Source organism: Phocoena sinus, chromosome 2 (assembly GCF_008692025.1).
Source record: "Phocoena sinus isolate mPhoSin1 chromosome 2, mPhoSin1.pri, whole genome shotgun sequence".
Taxonomy (NCBI): domain Eukaryota; kingdom Metazoa; phylum Chordata; class Mammalia; order Artiodactyla; family Phocoenidae; genus Phocoena; species Phocoena sinus.
The window spans coordinates 68845742-68859544 of record NC_045764.1 but is presented as its reverse complement, the minus strand read 5'-3'; the positions used below and the strand labels follow the sequence as shown (position 1 = coordinate 68859544).

The following is a 13803-nucleotide window of genomic DNA, read 5'->3' as shown; positions in this document are numbered from 1 at the left end:
ACCTCCAGACCCAGGATTCTTGAATTTTCCTCCTTGGTTTTTAAATACACTTTCTGTCCATCTCCTCACACACAGGTTCATGCTTTTATCAAGAGATCTGATGCTGAAGAAGTGGATTTTGCAGGTTGGCTCTGCTCCACCATCGGCCTTAACCAGCCCAGCACACCCACCCACGTGGCTGGTATCTAAGCATTGGGGAAGAGCCGAGTCCCCTGCCCAGCAGCATGCCATGTTGCTTCTGGGCCTCCTTCCCATGCCTGTCTCTGTTCAGATGTGCATTTTACCTATGACAAAGGATGAAGAACACAGCATGTGCCAAAATTCTACTCGTGTCATTTTCAATATTTTCATCTTTATTCTTATTACTATCGTTATTCCCGAGTGGACTGGCTTTGTGCTTGGGGCTATTTTTGTGTATGCTGATGATCAAAACGTGCAATGTTGAACTACAGTGAAACTTTGGTGACTGTGGGTCGTCCTTCTTACTGAAAACTGCACTGCTCTCCCAGGCTGGCTGCCTGTGTTTTTGGGATTCTTTTGACACTTGGTGGTACTTCATTCTTGCCAGGCTTACCTTCTTTCCAATTGAGTAGGAAGGGCCTTGTAAGATCCTTCACAGGCAGTGCATGTGAAGCATGCTTTGCTGCTATGAAAATGAGCATCAGAGAGAGTAGATCATGTTATTTCATTATGTTTTTGCTTTTGGTGTAGAATTCAGCGGTTTCCATCAAAATCTAGCCAGAGCCCTTCACTGCCATGATAGCTGGGGCTTCACCAGTCTGTCTACTGTGATGATCTGTAGACTTCTGGTTGTATTTCTGTATTTATTTTTAAATATACCCTGTGGGATATTTAGTGCTATGTCTCTTTAAGTTTGGATTAGCGTTTCTAAAATGGTGGAGTTACTCTGAATGTTACAAATGGATCAAGGCATTAACATGTATGAGATTTATCTTTCCCCAAATCCAAGTACTGATGCTATTGTAAACAACAGTGTGTATAGTGCCTAAAAACTGTATGGAAATCCTTTTACCATTTTAATCCAGACGTTTAACAAATCTAATCTCTTATTCTAATAAATACACTATCAATTCAAAGGGTGAAAGGTATTTCTGCTTTTGTGGAGGGATTTTCAGTATCTGTAGTGCATAAGAAATCAAGGCATTTAGCAGCCACACATTACTGAGAGGGAAAAGGCAAAGACAGGAAGGAGGCTGGAAGGCGGAAATACCACACTGAGGACAAGCTCAGTGCTTTGGACTAATGCGGCTTCCTGTAATTCTAATCTTTGGACTTTGTCCAGTTCTTCTCAGCAAGCACCCTTATCTTTCAACCACTTTTCCTGTGGACCTGTGAAAAGATGCCACTGATTCCTTCCGTCTTTTTATACAAGGGAAAAACAGTAGGTGGGGGTAGGATTGGGGGGCGGCCGGTGCCTGACTGGCACTGGAGCCTCCACCCGGGACTGTGCCGTGCTGCTATGCTCCACTGAGCAATGGCTTCCCTTCTCTCTCCAGTTACACCTGAGACACTTTCCTGGAGAGGAAACAAGTGCCTGGCCCTGGGTTTGTCCTGACTGTGGGGCGGCAGTGAAGCCACAGAAAATGAAGCTGTGTCCCAATTGGCTACCCTTCTTTCTTTGAACAGTAACTTCTGAGATTTAGGTTATATGTGAGGCTGCCTTCCCTCATTTTCTTCGAGAGCAGGTGACAGAAAACCAAAATAAATATATATTTAACAATAAAAGGCCTATTTCGTTTTCAAATTAAAAAACAGAACTTAGGTAAATCTCCTGAGTAGGTAGTTCCACTCTAGATCTACCAGAGCCTGAGATACAACCAGGATTTTAAAAACTGGTCAGTGCTATATATACACAGCTGCCTCAGCCAGTCATTTATTTTTTCTCACTGCGAGGCTAACATCCGTTCTAGGTCAACAGCCTAACTTACATGTTTTCAATACACAAACATTCAGACGAGGTTTAAGACCCACACCCTACTCACACCCAGGGTCTTTTCCTAACAGAGAGGATGTCACCACCACTGAGAATGTCTCACAGTGTGCCAACTAATGAATGGGGTAACCTGGTGTCTAAAACCTGGATCTGAACACTTCCAAGGTCAATTTCTTTTGAGGGGTGTTTTAAATCCTCTATTCACATCCAAAGGTATTTCATTTTGAGAGTCAAAAAGATTTCTTCCTAGTACTTTTCACCAAGAATGATCTAATTCTCAAGAACGATGTTCCCTACATCACTCTTGCTGTGTTTTTTGAGTTCCTCAGGCCAAATTCCTTACTCAAACTTCCTTACTGAGATGCCAATAATAGTCAGATTTTTTTCCCCAGCCGCCGCAAGGCTTGCAGGATCTTAGTTCCCCCACCAGGGATTGAACCCGGGCCCTCGGCAGTGAAAGCGCAGAGTCCTAACCACTGGACCACCAGGAAATTGCCAATAGTTGGATTTTTAAAGGATGCCTTGTGAGTGTCTCACAAAGACCTGTAAAACTGCTAGAGCAGATACGAGTACTCTCATTTTATAGATGGGAAAGTGAGCTGCAAAGGTGAAAAGCAAGCAACCAGCTGGTGGTCAAGCTAGAATTCATACCCAACTTTTCTAGCTCTTAAAAACCCATGCTCATGTTTTAAGTTAGACCCCAAAATGTGTACCTTGATGCTTTTTGTTGCAAAATAATTTTCACACTGTGTTTTCCAAGAAACATGCTCACTTAAACTTCTGGCTACTTCCTGTAAGAGTAGCTCAAAATAACTTTAATGAAATATTAACAAATATGTCTGTGCTCTCTTCTGGAACAGTTTTGTAAGGAGCTGTGCTTGAGGAGGATGTTTGTGTTTTGTTTGGCTTTTCTGGGCAGGGCCAATTACTTTCATAAAATTAAGCAACTACTTGTCTGTACATTCAGTGGAAAAGGGACAGTATGCAGAAATGAGTCTCAACTTCAAATACGAAGTTTAACAACTCTTACTCTGTAACTATCATCTCTTTATTACAAAATCCAACCTCCCAAGCCTAGTGATCCTTCAATGGCACATTTCCTAAGTCCAGAAATGGGTTTTCAACCATCCTACTATATTGTTCGCCCCAGAGGAACTGACCCTTTTCTGTTTCTGTCTGGAAAGCAGCAAGCTGCATGACGACTATTTATCTTTATTTCTAAGCACATTTTACCATAGTGATGTCTCAACCTAGATGTGATAACAGCCATACAAAGCATGTTAGTAGGCAGTTTTACGATGTCACTGAGAGGTGGCAACAGCTTGTGCTCTCAAGTGGCCCTCTGTCCTCTTTGTCATCTGTCTCTCCCACACTGTGGCCTAGCTCTGCTCACAAGGGTTCAATGGCATGCAAACAGTGTTTATAATTGGTTTTCTTAAAAGAGGCCTTGTTGATTGTAAAGGCTGGCTTGTATTTAAACTCTGCCCTTTTTGCAAATGCCAGACCTTCTCAATAGCATTTCAGAGGAAGTTTTTGGTTTTGAACACAATTACTGAATCTGACCGGAATATAAACACAGCACCACCCATATTGCTCAATATTGAAACACTGCATCTCAGCTTTTCTGTATGTCACTAATTTTGGTTAAAGCACTCTGAAACTTGAGTTATTGATGGAACCATTTCTACAACTACACATCCTCCTAAAGTTCTTGCTTCCTTTTAAAGGAGGCTACAGGGCCCATGGCAAGAATTCTTTGAAGAGAGAAAGTTCCTACGGCTTAGAACTTAACTCCTGTGACTAACCCTGGCTCTTCTCCCCTTCAGGAATCTGATTCTTCCTCTTCCTCCTCCTCCTCCTCTTCTGGCACATGGCTCCTTGTGCTCAACTCCAGTGCGGTCTGGTTGATTGATGCTTCATTGTCTACATGCACCAACATCTGCTTTAGTCAAGGACACATTATGGATTAGTAAGAAGAACACTGGCCTCAAAACAAATTAATGTTTTCAAATAAAATCTCAATTGCATCTTCATCCGCAATATTTATCACTAAGAACTGTAGCCAGTTTCCTATTTCTCCAAATTCTACCCTGACCCCCCAACCCCCATTGCCAAAATGGGAGCAGAGTAAATGCCCTAGATTTGATAGACTATTACCTGACATACAAATGTGGTTTTTACATAAGAATTATGCTGGCTTAGATGTGCTGCTTTCCAATAGTTTTACATGCTTAACACACATCTGGGAGAACTGTTCAAATATGGTATATTTAGAAGATGATTTTCCTGAGGGCATTTGGTGAGAGAAGGATATGATGAGGACAAGAACTCATTTTTTAGCACTAGGCTTTGTCGCTGAAGCTACACTCTATTTTTAAATCCCAAGCTTGCTTATTCACAGAACAGCAAGAGTTTTGACATCTTCCTGCAAAGATCTTCACACTCTCCCCGGTTCACTGGAGTGACTAGAGAAAGTGGATGAATAGGAAGGTCGAGGCAATATAAAAGCACAGTCAACCACAGTGTAGCTAGCTGGTAGATGTTCCCTGTTGAAAACAGTAATACAGACAATCCAGTTTATTAAACTGGAAAGTTCTTAACACTACTTCCCAGAGTCCTTTGGGCTTGATAATGTAATTTACAATATTTGATGGCTAAGCAGCGTTAAGAGCAGAATGGACTCCCCAGGCCCACACTTGATTAAGCTTACATCATGTGACTGTTCAGGCGCAGGTTGAGAAGACAGCATCTCATCTTCTCTCCCAGAACTAATCATTGACTGGAGGGCCAGTTCTTCAACCTGGAAAAGAAGAGTCAAGGACACTTTCCTTACTATGTCATTGGGCTACTGATGTAGGTGAGATGTACTGAGCACGCTGTAAGCTGTGGGCATCATGAGAGGAAGTGAAAACAGTGTAAGCTCTGTGAAGCTCCAGAGGGAAGGGTGGGCTCCTCGAGCTTTCCCCACCTCTTAAGGAAACAGCACAGAAAGCTTCCAGCCCCTTTCTCCTAGGGTGAACAGGTGGTCCAGCTGAGCCGAGGCTTCCACTCCCCCAGACCTAGCAGCCCAGGGGAGAAAACACAAGCATGCGCTAAATAAAGCCAGGTGTCTTCTGATTCCACACACCCGAAGCTTGTCTACCCCGTAATGAGAAATCGAAGGCAGGAAGACTGGAAAATGGGAGCGTTCCCCGGAGCACAAAGGAATCTAGGCTCTGGCCGCGGCCATCGTCAGCACGCTCACGTTAGGCACTGGTACAGGCACTGCGGTGATGTCAGAACATAAAGAAGTGCAGGCCATTACATGTACCCTAAGGGAAAGCGCACTGTTTTCATAGGTCGCAGGTGGACAATACTTCTCAGTTTACAAACAGCCTTCATAACCCTCATCTCACTTGGATTTAGAGAGCCTGGAAGTGCCTAACAGGAATTAGCAGGAGCGTCTCACTGAGGCTGAAGGGGGTGACTTCCGCAGAGGCCTGGGAACTGCCGCTGATGGGTGTCAATCTCAACTCCTCGTCAAGGCCATGGAGTCGGTAACAGCTCCGGGGATAAGAGCTACCGGGAACTACTTTGTGGCTGGTCTCTTCTCGCAGGGCCTCACCGTTTCCCTTCGCAGAGTGGGCGCATCCGCCAGCCGGTCGGCTTTGCGAGACTAGAGCTGTATCGAGCGACCATACTAGGTAGTAAAGAGAATAGGGGCTCGGGAGGGGAGGCCGATGGGGGGCAGGGGCAGCCTAGGCGAGCCTGCGGGAGGTCTCCCTTCCTCAGCGCGTGGTGCGGCCGCCCGCGTTTCCGGGGCTGCAGGGGTCCGGTGTGGGGGTGGGGGAGGGTGTACTAGCCAAACTGATGGCTGAGTCTCAGCCCAGACCTGCGTGATCAAGATTCTTAGAGGGCTGGACCCACAATCTCAAATCCAGCCCCCCAGGCGCCGGTAAGCCACCAGGTCCAGCCGCGAAGGCCGGGTGAGTAAGGGCTAACCGGCGGCAGCAGGCGGGCGCCGCAGACGCCTGGGCTCCGCGGAGAGCCGGGCGGCCCGGGGCGCCGAGGCGACGGAAGGGAGGAGCGGAGTGGGGGGCGCAGGGTCACCTTGAGCCGGTTCAGCTGGTCGTGCAGGGCCGCTTTCAACCGGAGCAGCGTCTCCTCTTCCTTGCGCAGCTCCTGAAGCCGGCTCAACATCGCGCGTCTTCGCGCTGTCTGCCGGCCGGGCACTCGCAGATGACGCCACCTCCGCGCCGCGCTACCGGAAACGGAAGAGCGGGTCGGGCGGGGCTGGCGGCACTTTGGGGCGGGGCGGCCGCTTCCTGCTGGCGGCTGGGGTGGCCGCTCCTCCGCGGACGAGCTCGGCCCACGGACGAAGTGGGGTTTTAAACCAAAAACCTAGATTCCAATGATGAGGATTCCTAAGGCAAAATGCCTCGGAGCTGTAAAGGACCTAGAGATAAAAATGGTCAGATAGCATGTGTCAGGTGCTTCAGTTGAACAGCACTGTTGGCACCCTTCCACTGGTGCTGCGTCAGGCGGCTGCTTTCGCTCCCGCAAACCTGCCGACGCGTTTGAAGGCAGCGACTATTGCCAGCGTATAGTGGTGCATGGTACAGGAGCCCTGTGTTGAAGGTCCAGGCAGGCGAGGATTTTCAGTCACGTGAAAGGGGTTTCACAGGAGGCCTGCGCAAATTAAAGCGCGGAAGACAGAGCGGTGTTTTAACAAATTGGACGGTGTCTTTTCATGCTAAGGAACTAAGATTTCTTGATCTATGAATACAAGGATGGACTGCCAGCGGGAACAAAGCCAGATGCAAAACAAGACCCAGACATGACAAAGTAGGGAAGGACGAACGTTTGGGTACATTCTCTGCACATGCGCATGCTCGGTCAACACATTCATGCCTACTAAAAACGCACACGTGGTTGTGAAAAAAAGCTCCTAGCACTTTTCATACCAAGGGTCCAGATATCAAAAAGGTGGCAAGCATTCCCTCCATCAACTGTATTCTAACACCAGGTTGTAACACCTCTGAAGGAAACGTCAGTTTCTTACTGCTATACTTTCAAAAATGTATTCTGATTCTGCCCTCTAGTGGTTACTGAAAATGTCAGATCTTTAACCGAACTTCACCCATTTTCCAAGGTGATTTTTTTATGGGAGAGGGGAGCTAAAGAGTTTCTGTGTATTTCTGGGAGAAGTCTTTTAAACATGTTTCTCAAAACATTGTTACTTACAAAGTGGATTTTATATCTGGATTTATGGAATATCCCACTTCTCATTCAACTTCGTGGATTTTATACTAAATCCAAGGCTCCATTTTATACCAGACTTAAAAGGCTTGAATTATAGACTAAAAGGCTTGAATTATGAAGAACAGTGTCAGTAAAAAAAATTCTAACCAAGATTCACACAACACATCCAAGTCATGTTTCTCACTGCCTTTTTTTTTTTTTTTTTTTTTTTTGTGGTACGCGGGCCTCTCACCGCTGTGGCCCCTCCCGCTGCGGAGCACAGGCTCCGGACGCGCAGGCCCAGCGGCCATGGCTCACGGGGCCAGCAGCTCCGCGGCATGTGGGACCCTCCCGGACCGGGGCACGAACCCGCGTCCCCCGCATCAGCAGGCGGACTCCCAACCACTGCGCCACCAGGGAAGCCCCTCACTGCCTCTTTGATCATCAGGTTTTTATTCAAAATTAGCTGTCCAAAATGATTTGACCTTTACCGAATAAACAAATTTAAGTTTATGCAGCAGCCTTCTTTTCCTCTGTGGTGGGTTTCTTTTCTGTGGGTTTCTTTTCTGTGGGCTTCTTTTTAGCAGGCTTTTTAGCAGGCTTCTTTTTAGCTGCTGGTTTCTTGGTCACTGCAGCCTTTTTTCCCACCAAAGGCTTCTTCGGCTTCTTCGGCTTCTTCAGCTTCTTAACGCAAACAGCCTCCTTTCCCTTCTTTCCCATCACAGGCTTCTTGCCTGGAATCCCCTTCTCATCTGATTTGGCTTCTAGTGCTGCTGCTACCCTATCCATCCGGATTTTGTGCTGCAACAAATTAGGAAGAAAATCTAAGAATCAAATCTTTCTAAAAACTCAACATAAATCAGCAAAACCCAAATTACTGCTTACGTTCCTGGCCTGGCGAAGAATGGTGTTCCGGCGCATGGTCTTTGCATATGGGTTTAGCTTCAACATGATTCTCAGGTTTTTCAGTGGATTCTTCTTCAAGACTCTGCGATGAATCTTCTTGCTATAAAAAGGTAGAGACTATATTTATAGTTTATTTACATTACCCATATTTCTGAAATACCCAATAGTGTGAGGCTAGGCAAGAATTACAGTGAATATCACAACTTTACCGTGGTGCTCGGAGGGCTCTTTGGATCTCTGGGCTTTTCAAGATTCTGCTAAGGTCTGTATTGAGCATCTTGTGCATGGGGAGGCTAAATGAAAACAGAAAACACTGACTATAGAGGCTCAACTCCTATTTCTCATGTAACTGACTAAAAACCATGAACCTCAACAAAAGATTACTTTTAATCATTTAAGCTCGACAGAATACAATCAGAATTTCCACTATACTATCACTTCTCAGAATCTCACCATTTCCACATATTGCATCTGTTTACAAGGAGGAAATGGCAACACAATCCATTATTTAGAAAATATGCAAACCAATTCTGAACACTATCCACAGCATAAACACCATGTTTAATATATGAATTACACTCACTTGTAGTTACTCTTGAGGGAGGCAGATTTACGCCAAGTGCCATACAGCTCATCTAACTTGCGGAAAGCACTTTCAGTCCAAATGCAGAAACGTCCCACGTGCCCACCAGGAGCAAGTTTCAAAATGTTCAGTTTGCTTACATTAAGCAGAGTAATTCCTTTTAAAGGGAAAACAAGAATTAGGGAGCCTGTATTTCAACAGAAGAAACACAAATCATCTTTATAGCACCCAAGAAGTATTTTAATCATGAATTTCAACCATCAATGGCTCATTCATTCAGCCAAGAATCAGAAGTTCCACAAAATCATGAAGTTTCAGAAACACAGACCATAAAGTGGAATCTCATCATAATAAAAGCTGAGTAAGCTTGCATAGCATAGGTAATTAAAACACGTAAGCAGTACAAGATTTACCAGGGATGTTTCTGAAGGCCTTGATGATACCATTGTCCTCATTATAAATGATGCAGGGTCCCCTGCGCTGGATACGGCGACGGTTTCTCATTTTGCCTTTGCCAGCTCTCATTCGCTGCGAGGCGTAGACCTAACAAAGGGAGGTTTGGTATTTTGACTGATATATGATCCCTGCAATAGATCTTCATAGTTTAAAAAACTTCATTTTAGGGCTTCCCGGGTGGCGCAGTGGTTGGGAGCCTGCCTGCCAACACAGGGGACACGAGTTCGAGCCCTGGTCCGGGAGGATCCCACATGCTGCGGAGCAACTAAGCTCACGTGCCACAACTGCTGAAGCCCGCGCATCTAGGGCCTGTGCTCCACAACAAGAGAAGCCCGTGCACTGAAACCAAGAGTGGCCCCCGCTTGCTGCAACCAGAGAAAGCCCGCACCCAGTAACGAAGACCCAATGCAGCCAAAAAAAAAAAAAAAAAAAAAACTTCATTTTACAGATGACCAAACTAGAGGCAAAAATGACTTGCCTAAATTTAACACAGCAATGATTTCAGGTTTCAAACTCAGGTAATTTGGTTCCAGAGTCCTTGCTCTCACATCCACTGCGGTTTAGTTATACTGTCCCCTTCAGTAATCTTTTGAAATTTAAAATCTGGCAACAAATTTGTGTGAAGGACCACAAAATCTACCTTTTTGATATCATTCCAAGCCTTAAGTTTCTTCAGGAGCAAAACAGCCTCCTTGGTCTTCTTGTAGCCTTCAACTTTATCTTCAACCACCAAAGGAAGTTCAGGAACTTCCTCTATACGATGACCTGACAAAGCCAATTAACAGTGACCTGGTTACCCTGCACCCTTTGAAAAACTGAATCGAACCCACAAAATAAAAATGGTGTATACAATTTGCCAAATCAGAACTTCCACAAATATCATGTGTTTCAGAAACACGGACCAATCAAGTGGAATCTCATCACTTTGACAGTTAAATAAAAAGAGAAAGCAACATGACAAAATGGAAAAGTTTTCTAACAATATACGACATCACTTTATTTGAATTAGTTCCCCCAGTTACACAGTATTCACTGATGATTGAGCTGGATACATAGTATTCACTGATGATTAAGACTGAAATGATTATAACTAGTATTTAGCAGACGGAAATTTAGCCAGACACTCTAGGATGAGGTGAATGTACACAGGCTGTTAACACCAATGAAAAGGGTCAGGTAGAGAAAAAAAGGGATATTTTATATGACTCCTAGAATATAAAATATCACAAACCTTTAGACATGACCAGAGCTGGTAAAGCCGAGGCAGCCAACGCAGAGCAGATGGCATATCGCTTCTGCGTTGTATTCACTCTGCGGTGCCAACGTCGCCAGGTCTTGGTTGGTGCAAACATGCGGCCCCCACGACACATCTGTTTTCCCAGTTAAGAATCACATTTCTCAAATTTTAGGAATTAAAAACAGGTTATGCCTTGCTCAGTAAGAATTTTCGTCACCCTTCTGAACCAGCTTACTGACAGCAGGCAACTGTCGCTGAGAACAGAGTAAGGCGCAAATTACGACATCACTGCAAGCAAAACCTCCTACTGTCAAACCTGTTGGCTTTAAAAATTATGACGGAAAAATCTTCCAGATTTCAAATCTGTCTAGAGAAATGTATAATCTGGACACTAGCTTCTTCAGCATAAATCATTTTGCAACTACTAACAAGAAAAAGACAGGTCCAGCCTGCTAAATGCCACTGCTGACTAGTCTAGGTGGTTAAACAAAGGATACATTTCCAAAAGCACCCTGGCCAGAACGGTGAGTGCCGCCACCTCGAACCCTGGGAATTCGAGCCACAGCTCTGCCAGTACCCCAAGACTCAGCACTGGTTTGATGACCTGAAATTGTGAAGAAACCCAAGTTTTAGCTACCCAACCACACCATTCTGACTACCATGCACGGTAGCAAACAGCATCAGAACATCCAGGAAAATCATGTGGTTCAGAAACACGGACCAATGGAGTGAAATTTCATCACTGCTGTTAAGTACCTCTTAAAAAGTCAACCCAGGAAAGATCTAAATCCGTACCTGCTAATTCACTGACAGCATAGGGCTGTCTGTTGTTTTTGCGCAAGTTGGTGTGAACAAAGTTCACAATATCTGGTCGAATGGGAGCCTTGAACACAGCAGGCAAAGTGACATTTTTGCCAGATGACTCCCCCTTTTCAGAGTACACTGATATCAGTGGACGAGCACACGCCTGGGAAAAGAAAAAAAATATTTATATTGACAAGCAATGTCAGAGGCACTTTTCTCACGTGCCAACAAAATTAACGGTTCAGTTCCAGAAGAGACTAGAGTTTGATGAGGTAGATAACACTTAAACCAAAAACAAAGGCTAAGTTACCAACACACCATCAGGTCTATTAACATCAGTAAATACTTGAAGGACACTTATGATTCTCAAGTTCTGCCACAGAATTTTCATCATTTTCAAAGAGAACGCTTTATGATTAAACTTTTAAATGAGGCCTTAGAAAGCAAAATAATCAAAACCATACTGTAAGGTTTGAAAATGCAATTTAATGCCATCGTCCAAACTCTTTCATCCCAAATGTCAGCAAATCTACCAGGGCTCCACTCCTCCAAACATCCATCCTTGCCCCCTTCATCCCATTCCAAACACAGGTTCCAAAAATTACTAGTAAAAACAACAGCCCTGCTACTTCTTGCTCAATCTTCTCCAAAGACTTACCACCTGAAAGTAAAACATCCCAAGCAGGATGTACACAACCTGCTCAACCTCGCTTTCCATACTCTTCCAGATGCTCAGGCCTACACTCAGGACCATCCCTGTCCTGCCTCAGATGTAACCAGTCTCCTACCTAAAGATACCCTTCCTCACCTCCTTCAGGTTTCTCTGATCACTGTTTATAAAGCCCAATTATTGCTTTCTCTCCAACTTCCTATGTCTACAGCACTTACTACCATCGAACATTACGATGCACTTTGACCAGCTCAATTACGATCGAAGCTTCATAAGGATAGTGCTTTTTCCCTATTTTGTTCACTCAACTCCCCAAGGCACATCTACAGACGTTATTTATGCAGTACATACACAACAATTAAATTTTAAAGCAAGAGGACAAGAATGCTTTCAGAGGCATTTCTTAAGATGAACACACAATAATTCAGGAAAGAAGGGGAAATACAAGTTTTTTCTTTAACGAAATCTCTCAAAAGACGAAGTATTCCTTACTAAGCCGGGCACGGAGATACAAGACCCCAAACTGACTCTCACCCAGACTCAGTCTTAGGCCCTGCAAATTTCCAAGTCTTCAGTGGAACCCATTCTTTCAAGACCCAAGGGAAGCCAGAATTCCAAAGGTCCTTCTGCGCCCGAGAACGATCTGGGGGTCCTCCTGTGTCGCTTCCAAACGCGCCCTGCGCCGGCTCGCACACGTTGCCTCTAAGATGGCTGCCGGAGAGCCTCACTTCCCAGATCCCAGCCACAGAAGCCCTTTGGTCCTCATCTCCTTCTCCTCGCTTCCCCTCATGAAGGTTTTATGCCCTGAACCCCCAAGCCCATTCCTGCCAGGCCCCAAGAGCAGAGGAAGGTCCAACGAAGAGAACTTTCACTCACCATGGCGGGGAAAGGAGAAGGCCACGCTCCTCTCAACCCGGCGGCTCCCACAGGAAAAGGAAGAGTTTAGCACTCCCACTCTGTATGTAACCTTCAACTCGTCCCCCACCCTGCCCCGTCTCAAAACCAATACAGGGACACAAAATATATCTCTACCAATCTAAAAAAATAAAAATAGCGTATTATTTCTTCATATATGTCAAATTACGGTATCTATTTACTTCCAAAGCCAAAAAGAGCACTTAGAAACAAGGAACTCCTTTTCGCGGAGTAATCCATAAAGGGGCGAGGCCAACTCTCGCGAGACGAGTGTCTTTTCCCCCTCAACCGTTACAACTTATTTTAACTTTTTCTTTCGGGAATGGTAAACTATTGGGACAGAAAAAACAGCTGTATGCTATAAAACAAAAGTTTAACTTTGTGGACAAACGGGACCTGTTGAGGGGGTGGTGGTGGTAAAAGTAGTCCCGGCGGGGGGGGTCATAACCCCGGAAGTCAGCGTCTGGCGCGCATTTCAGTTTGGCGGTTTCGGATCTGCAGTCAAACTGTGGCGGGATGTGGTCGCGAACCAACCGAGCTGCTGAGGAGTTTTACGCTCATCTCCTTCAGTGAGTAGTAGCCCATGCTTTTGTCTTGGCTGTGAGGACAGCACTTCTCCCTCGGTGTATTCGATCCCTGCCCCAAGCCTCTTTCCACAGCCTTGGGGATTAGCGCCTTGCCAGTTTCCAGCGGCGCGAATGTTGTAGACGAAGTCCGCTTTCCCGGGAGCTGGGAGCTGGGAGCTGGGGAGACGCCGATTACCTGCTACAGTGTGGGGCTGGCGCTGTAGGCCCTGCTGCTTGTAGTCTTGTTTAGGAGAAAACGTGTACATTGTCTCCCGAGGTGGAAGGTGCCAAGTTTTCCAAGAAGCACATTATTCACTCTTATAATGCACACAACTTGTGGTATGTTAGGGGCACCTACCAGGATAGAGAAAACTAGATGTTGACATCCTTCACCTGTTTAAAGCCTGGCTGGCGTGAAACGTGTTGTTATAGTCTATTCAAGATAGTTATATGAGCAACAGTTATAATGATAATGTGATGGTGTGTCGGCTC

The 13803-nt window shown here is 45.3% G+C and overlaps 4 protein-coding genes and 4 non-coding genes across 13 annotated transcripts in view; 2 read left to right on the top strand and 6 right to left on the bottom strand.

Annotated features, from left to right (window-relative positions):
- Positions 1-1746, top strand: part of MAP2K1 (mitogen-activated protein kinase kinase 1) — an 80146-nt gene extending 78400 nt beyond the window's left edge. The window contains 1 exon segment of the mRNA XM_032619978.1: positions 76-1746. Coding sequence (XP_032475869.1) covers positions 76-189 — 114 coding nt within the window. The 3' untranslated portion in view covers positions 190-1746.
- Positions 1747-2726: 980 nt separating this feature from the next.
- On the bottom strand, positions 2727-7415 carry SNAPC5 (small nuclear RNA activating complex polypeptide 5). Of its 2 annotated transcripts, none has more exons than XM_032619990.1 (3): positions 6044-7415; positions 4665-4754; positions 2727-3896 (listed from the first exon to the last, which is right to left on the bottom strand). In XM_032619990.1, exons 1-3 carry the CDS (start codon positions 6131-6133, stop codon positions 3777-3779), a joined length of 300 nt encoding a protein of 99 aa, XP_032475881.1. In that variant the 5' UTR covers positions 6134-7415; the 3' UTR covers positions 2727-3776. The 2 variants fall into 2 exon arrangements, with proteins under 2 accessions (XP_032475881.1, XP_032475890.1); XM_032619999.1 differs by having other exon boundaries at positions 2727-3893; positions 6044-7408.
- Positions 7416-7599: 184 nt separating this feature from the next.
- Positions 7600-12978, bottom strand: RPL4 (ribosomal protein L4). Its single transcript, XM_032619969.1, has 10 exons — positions 12707-12978; positions 11152-11323; positions 10854-10960; positions 10351-10489; positions 9760-9884; positions 9077-9206; positions 8664-8820; positions 8290-8373; positions 8060-8180; positions 7600-7975 (listed from the first exon to the last, which is right to left on the bottom strand). The coding sequence occupies exons 1-10, from the start codon at positions 12707-12709 to the stop codon at positions 7685-7687; spliced, it is 1329 nt and encodes a 442-aa protein (XP_032475860.1). The 5' UTR covers positions 12710-12978; the 3' UTR covers positions 7600-7684.
- LOC116750093 lies at positions 8947-9017 on the bottom strand. Its single transcript, XR_004348824.1, has one exon. It is a non-coding gene; the product is annotated as a small nucleolar RNA SNORD18 (small nucleolar RNA).
- On the bottom strand, positions 9977-10048 carry LOC116750092. Its single transcript, XR_004348823.1, has one exon. It is a non-coding gene; the product is annotated as a small nucleolar RNA SNORD18 (small nucleolar RNA).
- Positions 10551-10649, bottom strand: LOC116750150. Its single transcript, XR_004348874.1, has one exon. It is a non-coding gene; the product is annotated as a small nucleolar RNA SNORD16 (small nucleolar RNA).
- On the bottom strand, positions 11033-11103 carry LOC116750094. Its single transcript, XR_004348825.1, has one exon. It is a non-coding gene; the product is annotated as a small nucleolar RNA SNORD18 (small nucleolar RNA).
- A 37-nt stretch (positions 12979-13015) lies between the features above and the next one.
- The window catches only part of ZWILCH (zwilch kinetochore protein), a 40309-nt gene continuing 39521 nt past the window's right edge, over positions 13016-13803 (top strand). For 2 of the 5 annotated variants that reach the window (XM_032623983.1, XM_032623984.1), the window contains exon 1: positions 13016-13314. In XM_032623983.1, coding sequence (XP_032479874.1) covers positions 13262-13314 — 53 coding nt within the window. In that variant the 5' untranslated portion in view covers positions 13016-13261. The remainder of the gene's footprint in view (positions 13315-13803) is intronic. The other 3 variants (XM_032623986.1, XM_032623985.1, XM_032623987.1) reach the window with 2 other exon arrangements.